The sequence below is a fragment of the Microcaecilia unicolor genome, chromosome 2 (genome assembly GCF_901765095.1).
Source record: "Microcaecilia unicolor chromosome 2, aMicUni1.1, whole genome shotgun sequence".
Taxonomy (NCBI): Eukaryota; Metazoa; Chordata; class Amphibia; order Gymnophiona; family Siphonopidae; genus Microcaecilia; species Microcaecilia unicolor.
The window spans coordinates 201,606,697-201,624,047 of NC_044032.1; the positions used below are offsets into that span (position 1 = coordinate 201,606,697).

The window sequence follows — 17,351 nt, forward strand, 5'->3', positions numbered from 1 at the left end:
TGAAAAGGAGGAAAGAAAGCCTCAGAAGTAGATGAGTGCTGTTTATGTCACACACCTCAATCTTTTTAATCACTGGCTTTAACAAAAAAACTTCCACAAAACCTTAATTCAAACTCTTACAATTTTGACTTTTATATTTTCTGTAAAATGCCACTTAAACTTCTGTGTGGTGGAAAAAAAGGTCTCCTCGAAGCTGACCACCATTTCACAGCACCAAATCCTGCTGCATCAGAGGGTGATGAAATTCAAGTATATTTCTCAAGGTTCAATATCGACTCCCACACTGATTGAAAAAATATACTTTAAGGTCATCACCCCCTGAAGCAGCTGGATTTGGCACCGCAAAATGGTGGACTGCATCGTGAATTGTGACTGGCTAAACATATGTGCAACAGCCATAAAGTCCCCACACTGCAGCATGACAAGACTTATGAAAGCAACAGATCAATCAGTACTTGATTCTAAAATAAACCCATTCACATAACCCAGTCCACACACACCTCACAATCTTACCTGTTTCACTTCTTCTCACACTTGGCCCACTCAGCAAGCAGCTACCCTATCCTTCTTATGCGATGTATTTCCTGTTTCAAGGACCAGAAGATAACTTTTCCAAAGAAATTTAAAAAATCCTCCACACTGAATATTCCCCAATATATGTTTGTTCCTTTGCACTCAACCCTTTTTCTCTCTCAGTTTTCAGGTAACCAAAAGCGTATTGTTTGGCCTCTACCAGCTGAAAGTGAGGCCAGTCACAGGGACAAGTTCTGATCTCCTACAGTCACCACCTGTAGCAGCCTCTACTGCCTTGGGAGACCTCTACTTCCCTGTGGACTCTTCAGCTGCTGCCATCCTCTGTTCCTCTGTCCAACTTCCCATGAAGCCTCCAGAAGAGGATGATAGGAGTCTGGAGATGCTCCTCCATTTGGAGAGCCTGCCCCCTTGATGACAGCCTGTTGTCTTTTGCTGCTCCATCTATAGCCCATGCACCAGATCCTGCCAGTGGTCCTGAAGAAACACTGCCTCCTCTACCAGAGTACTGCATCCCTAATTCTGGTGCAAGGAATGCAGTACTTGAGAACCTAGGGCGGCAGGCTGATCCTGCATGCTCAAAAACAGAAGATGGACCTATTGATCCTAATGGCATCTGTTCTCCTCTACCTGTTACCCCTCTCCCCACTCTCCTCAACCACACCACCTCCTTGCATATTGCTTCCTCATCTCCCTTTATTGCTTAGCTCTTTCTTTTCATCACCCCTTCCACAGTTGATCATATTTTGTAAAACTAAAATAAATATGTTTATTTTTTTTCTTGTTCAGCCGGGCTGGTGGTTGGGTGGCGGGGATAGTGCTGGGCAGACTTATACGGTCTGTGCCAGAGCTGGTGGTTGGGAGGCGGGGTTGGTGGTTGGGAGGCGGGGATAGGGCTGGCCAGACTTATACGGTCTGTGCACTGAAGAAGACAGTACAAATAAAAAAGTAGCACATATGAATTTATCTTCTTGGGCAGACTGGATGTACCGTGCAGGTCTTTTTCTGCCGTCATCTACTATGTTACTATGTAAGAATAAATGTATTTTGTACTTAGATTTCAAAGCAGGACCAATATGTCAACGTAGGCCATGTTTTGTGACCAAATTCACCTCATCAGGGCAAGGTCATGCTAATGCAAAGTTGCTGTTTTCAGTAGCAAAGTTTCAATTCAATTCAAATCAAATCAATTCTTGTATACCGCTGATATCCCTTTCCCAGGGTTCAGTGTGGTTTATATTCTAGATGAGACAAAAGCAAATATTATTAATGTGAGGTATGAGAAACATTAGAGACCATTCAATTAATGCACAAGACTAAAAACATTAAGGCAAGGATAATGGATGATACTAAGAGGTAGAAGTCATGATGGATTGTTATGAAGCAGTCTTTGGGAAGAGAAAGATTTTTAGCCTCTTCCTGAAGTTGAGGTAGCTGTTTTCTGTTCTGATGGGAATAGGTAGAGAGTTCCACATTTTGACTCCAAGAACGGGGAATATAGAGCTGAAAATCTTCTGATTTCTAATTGTCTTTTGGAATGGTGATGCTAGCATCAGTTGATGTTTCAGTCTGTTAGACTGGACCAGACATAGTGAAGCGGTCTTAGCAGTTCAGAGGTTAAGTCCTGTAGGATTTGATAAAATAAACAAGCAGTTTTGAAATCTGAGTCTTTCTGCTATAGGAAGTCAATGCAGTTTGTTTAGATTAGGTGAAACACTATGATATCTATTCAGTCTGTATATTAGTCTAGCAGTTGTGCTCTGTATGATTTGCAGTTTTTTTCTGATATGACACTAAATACCACGAAATAGAACATTACAGTAATCCAAGTGAGGTAGGAAGGACTAACATTTGGACTAGTAGCGTGAAGGCCTTTTTTGTTGAAGAATGATCTGACTAGACATAACTGTCTCATTTTGAATAGTGTTTTCTTCCATAGCTGGTTAATATGGGAAGCAAAGATGAGTGAAGAGTCAGCAAGACCCCTAGTACTCTGGTTTCTGATTTCAACTGTGAAGATTTGACTGTTGGTCAAGGCTATTGATGATGGGACCTCAACTCCCTGATTTCGGAACCACAGGACCTTGTTTATTGCGCATTCAATTTCAAGTTATTGGTCAGCGCCCAGGTGCTGACAGCAGTTATACCATTCACTACAAACTGAGTTGGATCTATGTTTGATGCTGTCACTGGTATGAGAAGCAAGATAATAATAGTTCATTAAGACCCAGGTGCATTGAGGCAAGGGATGATATAAAGAGATTGAACAGGATAGGTGAGAGGGGAGATCCCTGTGGAACCCCACAGTTAGGAAACCAGAAGTTGGAAAGTGGGTTGTTTTGCTTGACAGAATAACTTCGATTTGAAAGGAATTCGCTGAACCATTTGAACACAGTCCCTGTTAATCCTATCTGAACCAGGCATTGAGTAGCAATATGTGGTCCACCACATTGAATTCTGCCGATATAAGAGGAACCCGAATTATAGCTACGTCTTGCAAGGTTCCGCGTTAGGAGTTACGGATCAAGAAAGGGATCTGGGTGTCGTCGTCGATGATACGCTGAAACCTTCTGCTCAGTGTGCTGCTGCGGCTAGGAAAGCGAAATAGAATGTTGGGTGTTATTAGGAAGGGTATGGAGTCCAGGTGTGCGGATGTTATAATGCCGTTGTATCGCTCCATGGTGCGACCGCACCTGGAGTATTGTGTTCAGTACTGGTCTCCGTATCTCAAAAAAGATATAGTAGAATTGGAAAAGGTACAGCGAAGGGCGACGAAAATGATAGTGGGGATGGGACGACTTTCCTACGAAGAGAGGCTGAGAAGGCTAGGGCTTTTCAGCTTGGAGAAGAGACGGCTGAGGGGAGATATGATAGAAGTGTATAAAGTAATGAGTGGAATGGATCGGGTGGATGTGAAGCGACTGTTCACGCTATCCAAAAATACTAGGACTAGAGGGCATGAGTTGAAGCTACAGTGTGGTAAATTTAAAACGAATCGGAGAAAATTTTTTCTTCACCCAACGTGTAATTAGACTCTGGGAATTCGTTGCCGGAGAACGTGGTACGTGCGGTTAGCTTGACGGAGTTCAAAAAGGGGTTAGATAGATTCCTAAAGGACAAGTCCATAGACCGCTATTAAATGGACTTGGAAAAATTCCGCATTTTTAGGTATAACTTGTCTGGAATGTTTTTACGTTTGGGAAGCGTGCCAGGTGCCCTTGACCTGGATTGGCCACTGTCGGTGACAGGATGCTGGGCTAGATGGACCTTTGGTCTTTCCCAGTATGGCACTACTTATGTACTTATGTACTTATGTAGAGAAGAATTACTTGGGTTGTCTTTTCATAGATGTTGTTTGACAAATGTAGTTAGAACTAGCAGCAATGTTTCCATACTATGTGATGATTTGAAGCCAAATTGTGACCAGTGGTAAAATAGAAAAATTTTCCAGATATAAAGAGAGATGTTTAATAATGTACATTTTAATACTTTAGTAAGAAAGGGCATACTTGCCACTGGATGGTAGTTTGCAGATGATATTATGTCTAGTCCAGATTCCTTCAGTAGTGGAATGAAAACATTTTTGCCCATGTCAGGGGGAAGAGAGCCAGTTTTTAACAGCTCATTGAGATTATCGTGTAACCAGTTTACTGCTTCCATAGGGATGGATTTGGGTAGGTGTTTTGGGCATTGACCCAGGGAGCAGTTGGCTCGGAAGCATTTCAACAGCATTGATCTTACATCCTCACTGTTAGTGGTTGAAAGGATTCCCAGATTTGGTCAGTTTGAGTCCTTGGGTTGTAGGATCTATGGCAATTAAGGTTGAGCTATGAGTTGGACTATTTTCTTCTGTTGGTGTAGCTTTAGATAGTTTGGACCTAATTTGGAGGATCTTATTGGTGAAATTATCAGCTAGGTCTTGGGCAGTAGGACATGTTTTCTGTGAATGCTTATTCTTATTAGTGAAGTAAGTGTATTAACTAAGGAGAAAAGTTGTTTTGTTGTCAAGATCATCTTTTTTTTTTGAAAATATCTTTATTATTAAAAGTTAGAGGGAAGGGCAGAGGAGATATATTTATGTTTAAAATGGCCTCATTTGATAGTTGTATTATGTTAAGGTTCAAATGTTACATGTCAAGATCATCTTGACATATTAGGCAACTATAATATTGGCATTTTGAGCCAGCTATCTACTTTTTATAGCAAGGGAAGGCAGACTTCCATTTGGATTTTTATCAGTAGTATCTTTGTTCTTTCTCCATTGTTTTTCAAGGCGTCAACATTCCTATTATAGTATGGATAGTTCCTCTGTAAACCATGGTGAATTTCTGAATGTACATAAGTGTTGCCATACTTGGACAGACTGAAGGTCCATCAAGTCCAGTATCCTGTTTCCAGCAATGGCCAATCCAGTTCACAAGTACCTGGCAGATCCCAAAACAGTACAATACATTTTATGCTGCTTATCCCAGAAAAATAATACAAATCAAAAAAGAATGGCTAAGCTCTACCTTAATGTTATTGTAGAATACGCAAATCAATGAAAGGAGAGCACATTGACACAACAGAGGTAATTATATTGTATGTAGGGGACGTCTCATACAGCACTGGACACTATATGTGTCCTGGCTTATATTGAGCCAATGTGTTTGTGACAACGTATAATCATGACTGCCCCCAGCCTCCAATAATGCACAATATTTGCCTTGTGAAATTGCTTGTGTTCAATTTATAGATATACGGCCTAAAATCACACTGTGACCATATCACTTTTTTTATATAATTGTTTTTATATGCATTCATGGAGTTCTAGATCTTCAAAACGTTTAGCTCTGTGTGTAGTCAACTACAGCAATGCAGAGCAATGCAGAGCAATGCAAGCAAAATGAGTATATTATAACTTATCTCAAATCTTCTTAGAGCTATGAGTTGCTTTGTGTTGCTTTAAATCCCAGCAGTTAGTATGTCCCTCGTGCTTCTTGGACTTCATTTATCAAGTCTTGTTCAGATCTCCAAAATCAATGCCCACCCGACAGGAGCCTGTTTCGCAGTTGTTTGCTTTGTCAAGGGCGATAGGGCAATATATCTATTAGAACATGGAGAAACATAGCGTAATTTATACATCTGCTTTGTTTTTTGCTAAGTTCTTACATACCGTATAAGTCGTGGCGTCTGGTCTCATTGTTAACGGTGCTCAGTATAGGGCAGATCTGATAAAAAATGGCGCTGGCGTTCGTCTTTTCAAATGTATAAGCTCCGCCTACCAATCATGACGTGGATGTTAGCTAAACATGCTGCCTAGTACAGGAAACAATTCCAATGTAAATAGGTGTTAAGGTCCATGGGGTTCTAATGTGTTAGACGATAAATCCAGCGTGTCTCTCTTTGTAGCAATAACCTGTCAATGTTAGCCACCTCGGGTATTGGGAATAATGTGATCAATAACCATGCATTGTAGGGATCTCAATGGGATGTTGTTGGCTGAGCAATGTTGTACTAATGGAGCGCCCATAGTGTTGGCTGCTATCCGTGATCTGTGCTCAACCATTCGCGCATTTAATGATCTTTTGGATTTGCCAATGTACAGTGGTGGAATAAGTATTTGATCCCTTGCTGATTTTGTAAGTTTGCCCACTGACAAAGACATGAGCAGCCCATAATTGAAGGGTAGGGTATTGGTAACAGTGAGAGATAGCAAATCACAAATTAAATCCGGAAAATCACATGTGGAAAGTATATGAATTTATTTGCATTCTGCAGAGGGAAATAAGTATTTAATCCCTCTGGCAAACAAGACCTAATACTTGGGTGGCAAAACCCTTGTGGGCAAGCACAGCGGTCAGACGTCTTCTGTAGTTGATGATGAGGTTTGCACACATGTCAGATCATCTCTAAATCATTAAGAGTTCTGGGCTGTCGCTTGGCAACTCGCAGCTTCAGCTCCCTCCATAAGTTTTCAATGGGATTAAGGTCTGGTGACTGGCTAGGCCACTCCATGACCCTAATGTGCTTCTTCCTGATCCACTCCTTTGTTGCCTTGGCTGTATGTTTTGGGTCATTGTCGTGCTGGAAGACCCAGCCACGACCCATTTTAAGGCCCTGGCGGAGGGAAGGAGGTTGTCACTCAGATTGTACGGTTACATGGCCCCATCCATTCTCCCATTGATGCGGTGAAGTAGTCCCTGGTGCCCTTAGCAGAGAAACACCCCCAAAACATAACATTTCCACCTCCATGCTTGACAGTGGGGACAGTGGTCTTTGGGTCATAGGCCAGCATTTCTCTTCCTCCAAACACGGCGAGTTGAGTTCATGCCAAAGAGCTCAATTTTGTCTCATCTGACCACAGCACCTTCTCCCAATCACTCTCGGCATCATCCAGGTGTTCACTGGCAAACTTCAGACGGGCCGTCACATGTGCCTTCCGGAGCAGGGGGGACCTTGCGGGCACTGCAGGATTGCAATCCGTTATGTCGTAATGTGTTACCAATGGTTTTCGTGGTGACAGTGGTCCCAGCTGCCTTGAGATCATTGACAAGTTCCCCCCTTGTAGTTGTAGGGCTGATTTCTAACCTTCCTCATGATCAAGGATACCCCACGAGGTGAGATTTTGCGTGGAGCCCCAGATCTTTGTCGATTGACAGTCATTTTGTACTTCTTCCATTTTCTTACTATGGCACCAACAGTTGTTTCCTTCTCGCCCAGCGTCTTACTGATGGTTTTGTAGCCCATTCCAGCCTTGTGCAGGTGTATGATCTTGTCCCTGACATCCTTAGACAGCTCCTTGCTCTTGGCCATTTTGTAGAGGTTAGAGTCTGACTGATTCACTGAGTCTGTGGACAGGTGTCTTTCATACAGGTGACCATTGCCGACAGCTGTCTGTCATGCAGGTAACGAGTTGATTTGGAGCATCTACCTGGTCTGTAGGGGCCAGATCTCTTACTGGTTGGTGGGGGATCAAATACTTATTTCCCTCTGCAGAATGCAAATAAATTCATATACTTTCCACAATGTGATTTTCCGGATTTAATTTGTGATGTGCTATCTCTCACTGTTACCAATAACCTACCCTTCAATTATGGGCTGCTCATGTCTTTGTCAGTGGGCAAACTTACAAAATCAGCAAGGGATCAAACACTTATTTCCACCACTGTATATCTTCTTGCAGGGACACATGATGTAATATATAATATATGTTGTACGACATGTAGTTTGATGTTGCAATTGATATGTTGTGCCATTGTGGCTGAACTGGGTAGATTCAATAGTTAAGGCACAAGTTTTGCAGCCTGTTTTATTACATTTGGTATGGCTGCCTTGTTGACTATTGGGTGCCAATGTAGTTGTGGGAAGATCTGCTGGACTCATATCTCGCTTAAATTGCAGGACCGTGAAAAAGCTGTTCTCATCCGATAGTTTTCAAAAATGGGATGGGCACGCATAATATCCCAATGTTGTTTAATAATTTTAGATGCTGTTTCTTCCGCCTTGTGCATATCGCATCACGAATGTCATGACTTGATCTTCTTGAGACTCTTGTTTTGCATCCTGTAATAATAGGTTTCTGTTGACATATTTGGCTCATACATACATATAATCTACCTCTGTTGTGTCAATGTGCTCTCCTTTCATTGATTTGCGTAGCCCAGAAAAAGCAGTGGATTTTAATAATGGCCTATGGACTTTTTAGGAAGCTAGCCAAACCTTTTTTTTAAACCATGCTAAGCTAACTTCTTTTACCACATTCACTGGCAACGAATTCCAGAGTTTAATTACATGTCGAGTGAAGAAGTATTTCCCCAATTTATTTTAAATTTACTGCTTTGTAGCTTCATCGCATGCCCCTAGTCCTAGTATTTTTGGAAAGAGTGAACAAGTGATTCACGTCTACCTGTTCCACTCCACTCAGTATTTTATATACCTCTATCATATCTCCCCTCAGCCATCTTTTCGCTAAACTGAAGAGCCAAAGCCATTTCAGCCTTTCGTCATAGGGAAGTCATTCCATCCCCTTTATCATTTTTGTCACCCTTATCTGTACCTTTTCTAATTCCACTATATGCTGTGACCAGAATTGTATACAGTATTCAAGGTGCGGTCTTACCATGAAGCAAAACAAGGCATTATAGCATCCTCATTTTATTTTCCATTTCTTCCTAATAATATCTACATTTTATTTGCTTTGTTTGCTGCCGCAGCACACTGAGCAGAGGGTTTCAAAGTATCGTCAACATGACCTAGATCCTATTCCTGGTCAGTGACTCCTAACCTAGAACCATACATCATGTAGCTATAGTTCAGGTTCCTCTTTCCAACATACACCACTTTGTACTTGCTCACATTAAACATCATCTGCCATTTGGATGCCCAGTCTCGTAAGGCCCTCTTGCAATTTTTCACAATCCTCTTGCGATTTAACAATTTTGAATAACTTTGTGTCATCTGCAAATTTAATTACCTCACTAGTTATTCCCATATCTAGTTCATTTATAAATATGTTAAAAAGCAGCGATCCAAACACAGACTCCTGGGGAGCCCCATTATCTACCCTTCTTCATTGAGAATACTGACCATTTAACCCTACTTCTGTCTTTACCCAGTTTTTAATCCACAATAGAACACTACCTCTTATCCATGACTTTCCAATTTCCTTTGGCGTCGTTCATGAGGTACTTTGTCTTGACCTTTTCAGTGGTAAAGAGAGCATTTTGTCTAGTATGGCTTTCACCTTGGTGTCCCAGCGGGATTTGATCAAACCATGTGTAAAAAATGTGGTAGTAGTAAGGAAATCTGTTAGCTCTGACCAGAAAATGGCCTCAATTTTACCTCTGGTGGAGATGAGTTTGGATGACTTGTGTCTGGTTGAGCTTGACATACAGATATCAATGGTGAAATCTAGTTGGAAGTGGTCAGACCATGGTACTGGCTTCCATTTGAATGAACTTATCAGGCTATTAGGATAGGAAGTCAAGAAGTCTAACATATGGCCTTTTTCATGAGTTGCACCATCGGAAAATGTAGTTCACAGCCCTTCAGGAATGGTTTGAAGTTATGAACATTGGTGCCTGGCACTTTTCCAAATCTAAACTCTTGACAACATGTTGCAACTGCTTCAAAATTTTCTTATTCCATGCCCATGTGAACAAATGCTCACAGCCAACTTTACCCTCCCCAATCTATGACCCCTCCCCCACTCCCCCCACACTCAGGTTCTTACCTATACCCCCTCCTCACCCACCCCAACATCCTCCAAAGCACCAGAACCACACAAAGGTTCACAGGCATCACAACAGGACCCTCCAAAGTACCAGAAGTACTGGGAAAATTGCCATCAGGAGCTGCCAAAGCTTAACCTTGGACCAGGACTCAAAAACCAGTCCTAATATGGAAACTCTGCACAGCACTACACTGTGCCCTGGAAGGACCTGCACCTCAATCCCAACCCTGACCTCAACCATGAACCCCCCACCCCACCCCTATGCACCACACCTCCCATGGGAACTCCTTGAACCTCCCTAGCCCTTCTACCTGGAATAGCACCAAGCCCTTGCTCTCCACTGTTCCAGACAGCCTCCCTAGCAGAAACTCCATGTTTGGTCTTCCATGGGTCCATGACATCCCATCTCAAAAGACCCACAGGAAAACCCCAATACTCGGACATATTGTCACACTGACACAAAAATACCCACCCCAGATACAGCGGGCTGGACTCTGCCAATGCCGCTGCACTGACACTCTCCACCACCGGCCAACACAGAAGCACTTTTCCTCAATAAGTCTGAATCCGGCTGCTGACCTGGAAAACCACCTCACATACAGGACACCACCATACCTGATACAGTAGGCAGATACGGCCAGCAGCGCAGCAAGGCAGCCCCCCCCCCCCACACACACACACACTGTTGGCAGCCAGATAAGAGCATCATGGTGAAAACCGAAGACAGACCCCACTGAGACAGAACCACGAGGGACCGAACTAGGGTACAGAAACAGCAAAACCACTAGAAACAGTTACACTCACCAAGAAAAAAACAAAGCAATGAAAAGCTCCACAAAAACCTCCACACACACCCACACATTCACCCGCTGCTTCCCTCGACCTATCCAAAACACTTCCTGCACTTTTTTCCTCAGCACAACACCATCAAAACCATGCCCATGCACTAGCCATCCCCCAATCCCATGCACCCACTTACCATCCTTCTCACAGCAACAACGTCACATGCTCCAAGCCTCGTTCCCTCTATCTAAAAACCAGCCCTCTTCATTCCCTACTGATCGATACTCTAACTATTCCTTTTTTATTTCTGTTGTTTCTTCGTGGGATCTCGGCATTCCTCCACCTTGGCAGACTCTCACCGAACAAGTTGTTATCAACAGAATCTACCATATAATCAATTTTTTAGATTCATGCCTATGCTCAGAAGAATTACACTTTAGGAAACAAGCAGGTGATATGAAGGAAGATTCTCTGAAAAAGGATACCCAAGAAAATATATTAGTACATAAGAACATAAGCACCGCCATACTGGGAAAAGACCAAGGGTCCATCAAGCCCAGCATCCTGTCTCCGACAGCGGCCAATCCAGGCTTCAAGAACCCGGCAACCCCCCCCCCCCCCCCCGAAAAAAAAAAAAAAAAACATTTAATAATGTTCAATGGACTTTTGAAGATTGTTTTTAAAAAGTACAATTCAAAAATAGAAACAGATTATTAAGAGAGGGAGAGAAAAAGAAGGGAGAAAGAAGGGAAGGGAAATGGGACTTGATATACTGCCTTTCTGAGGTTTTTTGCAACTACATTCAAAGCAGTTTACATATATTCAGGTACTTATTTTGTACCAGGGGCAACGGAGGGTTAAGTGACTTGCCCAGAGTCACAAGGAGCTGCAGTGCGAATTGAACTCAGTTCCCCAGGATCAAAGTCCACTGCACTAACCACTAGGCTAGTCCTCCAGGCCAAAAAGAATATTTTGCATAATTATTTCAAATGTATTAATCTACAAACAAACCTTTTCTAAACTACAGGATAGGAATTGAGGTGGGGGAGGGGTGGGCTGACTGAAGAATAATGTCAGAAAGTGCTGCTTCATGGAGAGGGTTGTAGATACCTGGAATGCCCTCCCGCAGGACATGGTGGAGATGAAAATGGTAATAGAATTCAAAGATGCATGGGATAAGCATAAAGGAATCCTGTATGGAAAGATAGTGGAACCAAACAAACGTAGCAGTATTTAGATAGCAACTTCAGTAATTGGGAAGCAAAGCCAGTATCAGCAGACTTCTATGATCTGTGCCCCCTGAACGTGGCTGAAAAGATTTGGATGACCTGGAGTGGGGCTTCAGTAGTTAGAGAACAAAGTCAGTGTCAGGCTTCTATGGTCTGTGCCCTGGGAATGGCAAGGGAATTCAAGTCAAGTATGCATACATAGTTTTGCACCATATCTAGTACTATTAGTTTATCTTTTTTAGTCAGACTGGATGGACTGTACAGGTCTTTATCTGCTGTCATCTATTATATTATGTAATGATATCCAAATGACACAGCTTGGTGCCAAATTCATGTGAAAAATGTGTGCATGCTTCTAATCCCTATTTTTAAAGGAACAGTGAAAAAGGCTAAAGAGGCTAGGGTTCTTCAGCTCGGAGAAGAGATGGCTAAGGGGGAGATATGATAGAGGTTTATAAGATACTGAGTGGAGTAGAATAGGTAGATGTGAATCGCTTATTTTTTCTCTTTCCATAAATACAAAGACTAGGGGCATGCAATGAAGCTACTAAGTAGAACATTTAAAACAAATTGGAGAATTTATTTTCACTCATCTTATAATTAAACTCTGAAATTTGTTACCAGACAATGTGATAAAAACAGTTAGCATAGCAGGGTTTAAAAAAAATGTTTGGCTGATTTCCTAAAAGAATAGTCCACAAGCCATTATTAAAATGGATTTGGGAAACTCCACTGCCTTTAAATCTTGATATTGATCTATTTAGGCATATGCATGCATTTCCCTTCTGAAAGAGGGAACACCTGTATAGATGTTGGTTTCACCAAAGCTCTGTCCAAGTCATGATGTTTACCATATGCATGTAGTGCAAATTTCAACTTGTAAATCCCAGTTTTCTAAAATTATGTTTTCTAAGTGTATGTGAAATAAACATATACATTTCAAATAGGGTTTCTGAAGTACAAGCTTAAATTTCATCTAGTATACAAATTGTGGATTTTAAAATCTGACTTGAAATAATTGGAAGAAAGTATTGGATGTCAGCAAATTGTTTCTGTTTGACTATGGAGTGAAATATTTATTTAATGATGATCTAATTATATGCAGGCCATTCAAACAAAATAATTTACTGAATAATTTTGCAATGTATAACATTCTATCTAATTTTGATCATAGGTGTCTACAAAATCATGGATGTGCTGTAAGAAAAGAGAAGAATAAGGCAAATCTATGAGGACCTTTTAATAAGCTTATGATGCATTAATGGAAATTAGCATGTACAAAATGCTATGTATAAAAGGGGATTCTTAGCATTAGTGCACGCTAATTCCATTGGTGCACACTAAGTTTTAGCAAAAGGACCTGTATGTGTACAAATTATATTATTGGCCTAAATTCTAAAAATGAAAAACGTTAGGCATCAGTTGTACTATTCCTCTATATATATTGTCTGTTTTGTTTTTTTCTTTTTCATCCAGAGAGCTTTTGGAATGCAGCCTCCTTCAACACAGAGACATCTTATCTTCATTTCCCTACCTTCCATGGAGAACTGAGCGCAGATGTGTCATTTTATTTTAAAACAGCAGCTTTCTCTGGTGTATTTTTGGAAAAGCTTGGGATTAAAGACTTTATACGCATAGAGCTGCAGTGTAAGTCTTTTGTTTCCAGAAAAGTTATATGTTAGGTGCACTTTCATACTGGAACTAGATATATGCAGAGCTATTTAAAAATAAAATAAAAAAATCTTTTTAACTAGGCTTTCAGATGACTGTGAACATATGATTCACTGTACTGATGTAACAATGTCCTATTCTGAATCTGATGGGACAAGGTAGGAGATAGAGAAATGGGAGGGAGGGGGACTCCTATCTCTATTTTTTCTAGTATCATAAAAAGCAAAATATTATCATCCCTTATTCAAAAATATATAATAGTCAAACAAGAAAAGGAAACAAATAATCAAGCTTATGAGTCATAGCATACCATATGGAAAAATGTATCACATCAAAGTTATCAGTTATCCAAATTTGATACCCAAGACATTTTAGAAAAACATTCCCAGAAAGAAATCCCTTAAATAAATGTTATTTATCAAAATTTAAATATTGTTATTGCAACCCTTGTCCCATCCAATTAGTCCAGGATGCTGGCTAAGCTCTTGGGGTCAGGCACCCAGACCAGGGTGTACAGAAAATAGTCTGTGAGCTGGGTGCAGGCCGGGGCTGGGCTAAATCCCTGTAGGCTGGGGGGGGGGGGGGGGGGGTGCTTTGCCACAACCTTTTCCACCTTTAATACCAGTCCAGAAAAAGAATCCACTATCACTTCACAAGTTGCTTTTATATAAACCCTGAACTTTACTAATAGTGAAAGCAACAGAAACTTTCAGCAACAGTTGTTATTTAAACTCTCATTCACTCAGGGGCAATCATGGGTCAATAAACAGACAGTAATCCCTCAAATTCAGTCTCATTCAATGTCCACTTGGCTCTTAGCTCTCCAGCCCATCACACCTGGCAGGACAACCCAGGGCTGCATTTTGTCTGCTTCCTTGCCAGGCAAGCGTCCCACTGGCATTTCCCCAGCTGCCAGGCTGGACTTCCCGTTCCATCCTTTTTCCCTGGGGGTGCAGTTTCTCTCACCCACCTCTGGCCCGAATAGGCTTCCTCCCTGTTCCACTCTCGGGGGAGGTATTCTCACTCTCCCTTCCCAGAGCCTCTTCACTGTGACCTCTGCTTCTCAGCAGAAGTCAATTTCCACTTCCAGCCCCTACTTTTTGTGCCAAGGAGGATACCCTCTCACTCCACAGGCTTGGTGGGGGTTAGGGCAACCAAAGACCCCATGCAAAAAAATCCCAGACATTTTTATTTCTCCTCACTCCCCCCACCCCCAATTACATCTCACTGTCAGTCATTACAGTCTGCCCAACACTCTTGTACTAAAAGTTTTGAAGCTAACGTCGAAGCCCCTTAAAATTTACACTCCAGCCTATCCATATCTATTCAGTCTCGATCAGGGCACAGACTTTAGAAGTCCACCCAGCACTGGTTTTGCTTCCCAATTACTGGTGTAGCCACCCACTCTCCGCTAAGATTCTGTGGATCCATTCCTTCTAAACAGGATTCATTTGTGTTTATCCCATGCATGTTTGAATTCCATTACTGTTTTCATCACCACCTCCCGTGCGAGGGCGTTCCATATATCCACCACCCTCTTCGTGAAAAAAGTACTTCCTGACATTACTCTTAGTCTGCTCCCTTTCAACCTCAATTCATGTCACTGGCTGCTGTATCTCCCTTTCAGCCTTCCATACCTTAGGCACCCTAAGGATCCTTGGTAATACAACTAGTTGGTGATAATCCAGTTTGCATAGGACTCAAGGCAGGTATCCTGTGGATGTCTGTTACCTCCAAGGCCTATAGTGTCTACTAAGGCTATAGATCAATAACCAACAGAGGTGCTGCATATTGGCCTGAAAGCCCCATGAGTAACAAATCAGCATTAAGGGACAGATTCAGTAAATTATGCCAAAAGTTACGCACTGTTAAGAACTGCACTAAGTGCCAATTCTATAAAGGTCACTTAGGGCTCAGCGACCTTTATAGAATAGTGCTTAGAGTGGATTTCCATGTCCAACTTTGGGCACAGGGGCTTATGCCTCTTGAAACCTGGTATAAATCTTCATGCCCAACTGTTAGCAGTTGAGTGTGGAAATCTAAGTATTCTATAACATTGCACTTCATTTTTGGGAATGCCCTTGACCTGCTCATGCCCCTACCATGGCCATGCCCCCTTTGAGTTGCAAGCTATAAAATTTAAGCATGGATGTTATAGAACAGTGACTAGGTCAGATGCATATCCAAATACAAATTAATGTCAATTAACTCTAATTATTGATTGTTGATACCTCAATAACTCATTAATTTTCTTACACATCTGCCCTGCAAACATAAATTTGGGTTTCCTAATATTGAATTTGGATATAAATATCATCCTCCATGAAGCTGATTCAAGAAGATGGCTCAGCCCCATTGCCACCTACTAAATTGTGACACCACACCCCAACCTTCATCTCACTACATAGGAAAAAAAAAAACAACCAACAATCCAAGAGAGAAGGGCAGGTGGGACAACCATCCCCCTCACTTCCCATCCCCCTTGCATTCCAAAACATTCCAAAATTTGTCTCTAACTCCAAACTTTCCCTCCCCCAGCTCTGGTCTACCATTAGATACCTAAGCTACCTTCAACACCAGCACGTTCCCACCATACATCATCACTAACTTGTCTTACTTGCTAAAGTAGCCCCTGAATGTTTTACTTCTAAACGCATAACTCTCCTACCTAACTTCTGAGGGAGGAGGGGGCCTCAGCCATGTTATAGCATCATAAGAACATAAGAATAGCCATACTGGGTCAGACCAAAGGTCCATGTAGCCCAGTATCCTATTTCCAACAGTGGCCAATCCAGATGACAAGTACCTGGCAGAAACCGAAATAGTAGCATCATTTAGTCTTAGGTTTGAATGCATATTAGCCAATTTCATTCTGTCTCTATCATTTTCAGCTCCAAGAGAAGTGGTATTTTCATTTGATGTGGGGAATGGACCTACTGAGATTCTGGTGCAGTCACCTAATCATTTAAATGACAATCAGTGGCACTTTGTGAAAGCTGAAAGGAATATCAAGGAAGCATCACTTCAAGTGGATCAGCTTCCAGAGAAGACTCATACGGCTCCATCTGATGGGCACATCCGTTTGCAGCTCAACAGTCAGCTATTTGTAGGCAAGTGTTTTGGGTCAAATGCATGTAAAGCTCTGTCTAATTTTGTATCTGTCCAAACATGTTCCTTAAAATCTTTCAGAATACATATTATACATCACTGCACTATTGATTTGTATTATCCATTTTTATCATCTCTTACTTCTAATCAGATAGAAAGCTTGATTTTGCATAGGTCATCAAGGTAAGAAAGGGATGTCCAAATCTGGATTTCCTGAGTATTTTATAAAAAGCTCACCAAAAGCAACCCATTTTATGTTATACATAAGGATGCAGGAAATATCTCTTGAATCCTATAAATGGTGCTTTAAAGTATGCACTAAAATTTGGGTGTGCTCCCAATTTGTGCATGCAATTTAATTGACTAACGAGCCAGTAAGCACCAATAATTGTAATTTTAATAAGCAATTATTGGTGCTGATTAACTTTAATTAAAAGTTATGTGCTTAAATTTAGGTGTGAGATCCATGTGTAAATTTTGCATGTGGGTCCAAAAAGGGAGTGCGACCATGGGAGGGTCATGGGTAGATCAGAGGCATTGTTTTAATTTATGTATGCTATTATATAATTCAGGGGATCTGCACCTAATTTAGGGGTCCTTTTACTAAGCCGCAGTAAAACGTGGCCTGCGGTAGTGTAGTGCATGTTTTGTGTGCACACTGGACCATTTTTTACCATGGTTATGATAAAGGGCTTTTTCTTAATGGGCTGGGAAATGTGTGTGCGCTGAAATTAAAACTGCTGTGTGCCTATTTATGGCCTGAGTCCTTACCACCACCACCACCCATTGACTTAGTAGTAAGAGTTCACACACTA

The 17,351-nt window shown here is 41.6% G+C and overlaps 1 protein-coding gene across 1 annotated transcript in view; it reads left to right on the forward strand.

Annotated features, from left to right (window-relative positions):
• LOC115463266 (contactin-associated protein-like 4) overlaps positions 1–17,351 on the forward strand; it is a 1,024,538-nt gene that overhangs the window by 931,363 nt on the left and 75,824 nt on the right. The window contains 2 exon segments of the mRNA XM_030193620.1: positions 13,234–13,404; positions 16,320–16,538. Of these exon segments, the coding sequence (XP_030049480.1) occupies positions 13,234–13,404; positions 16,320–16,538 (390 nt within the window).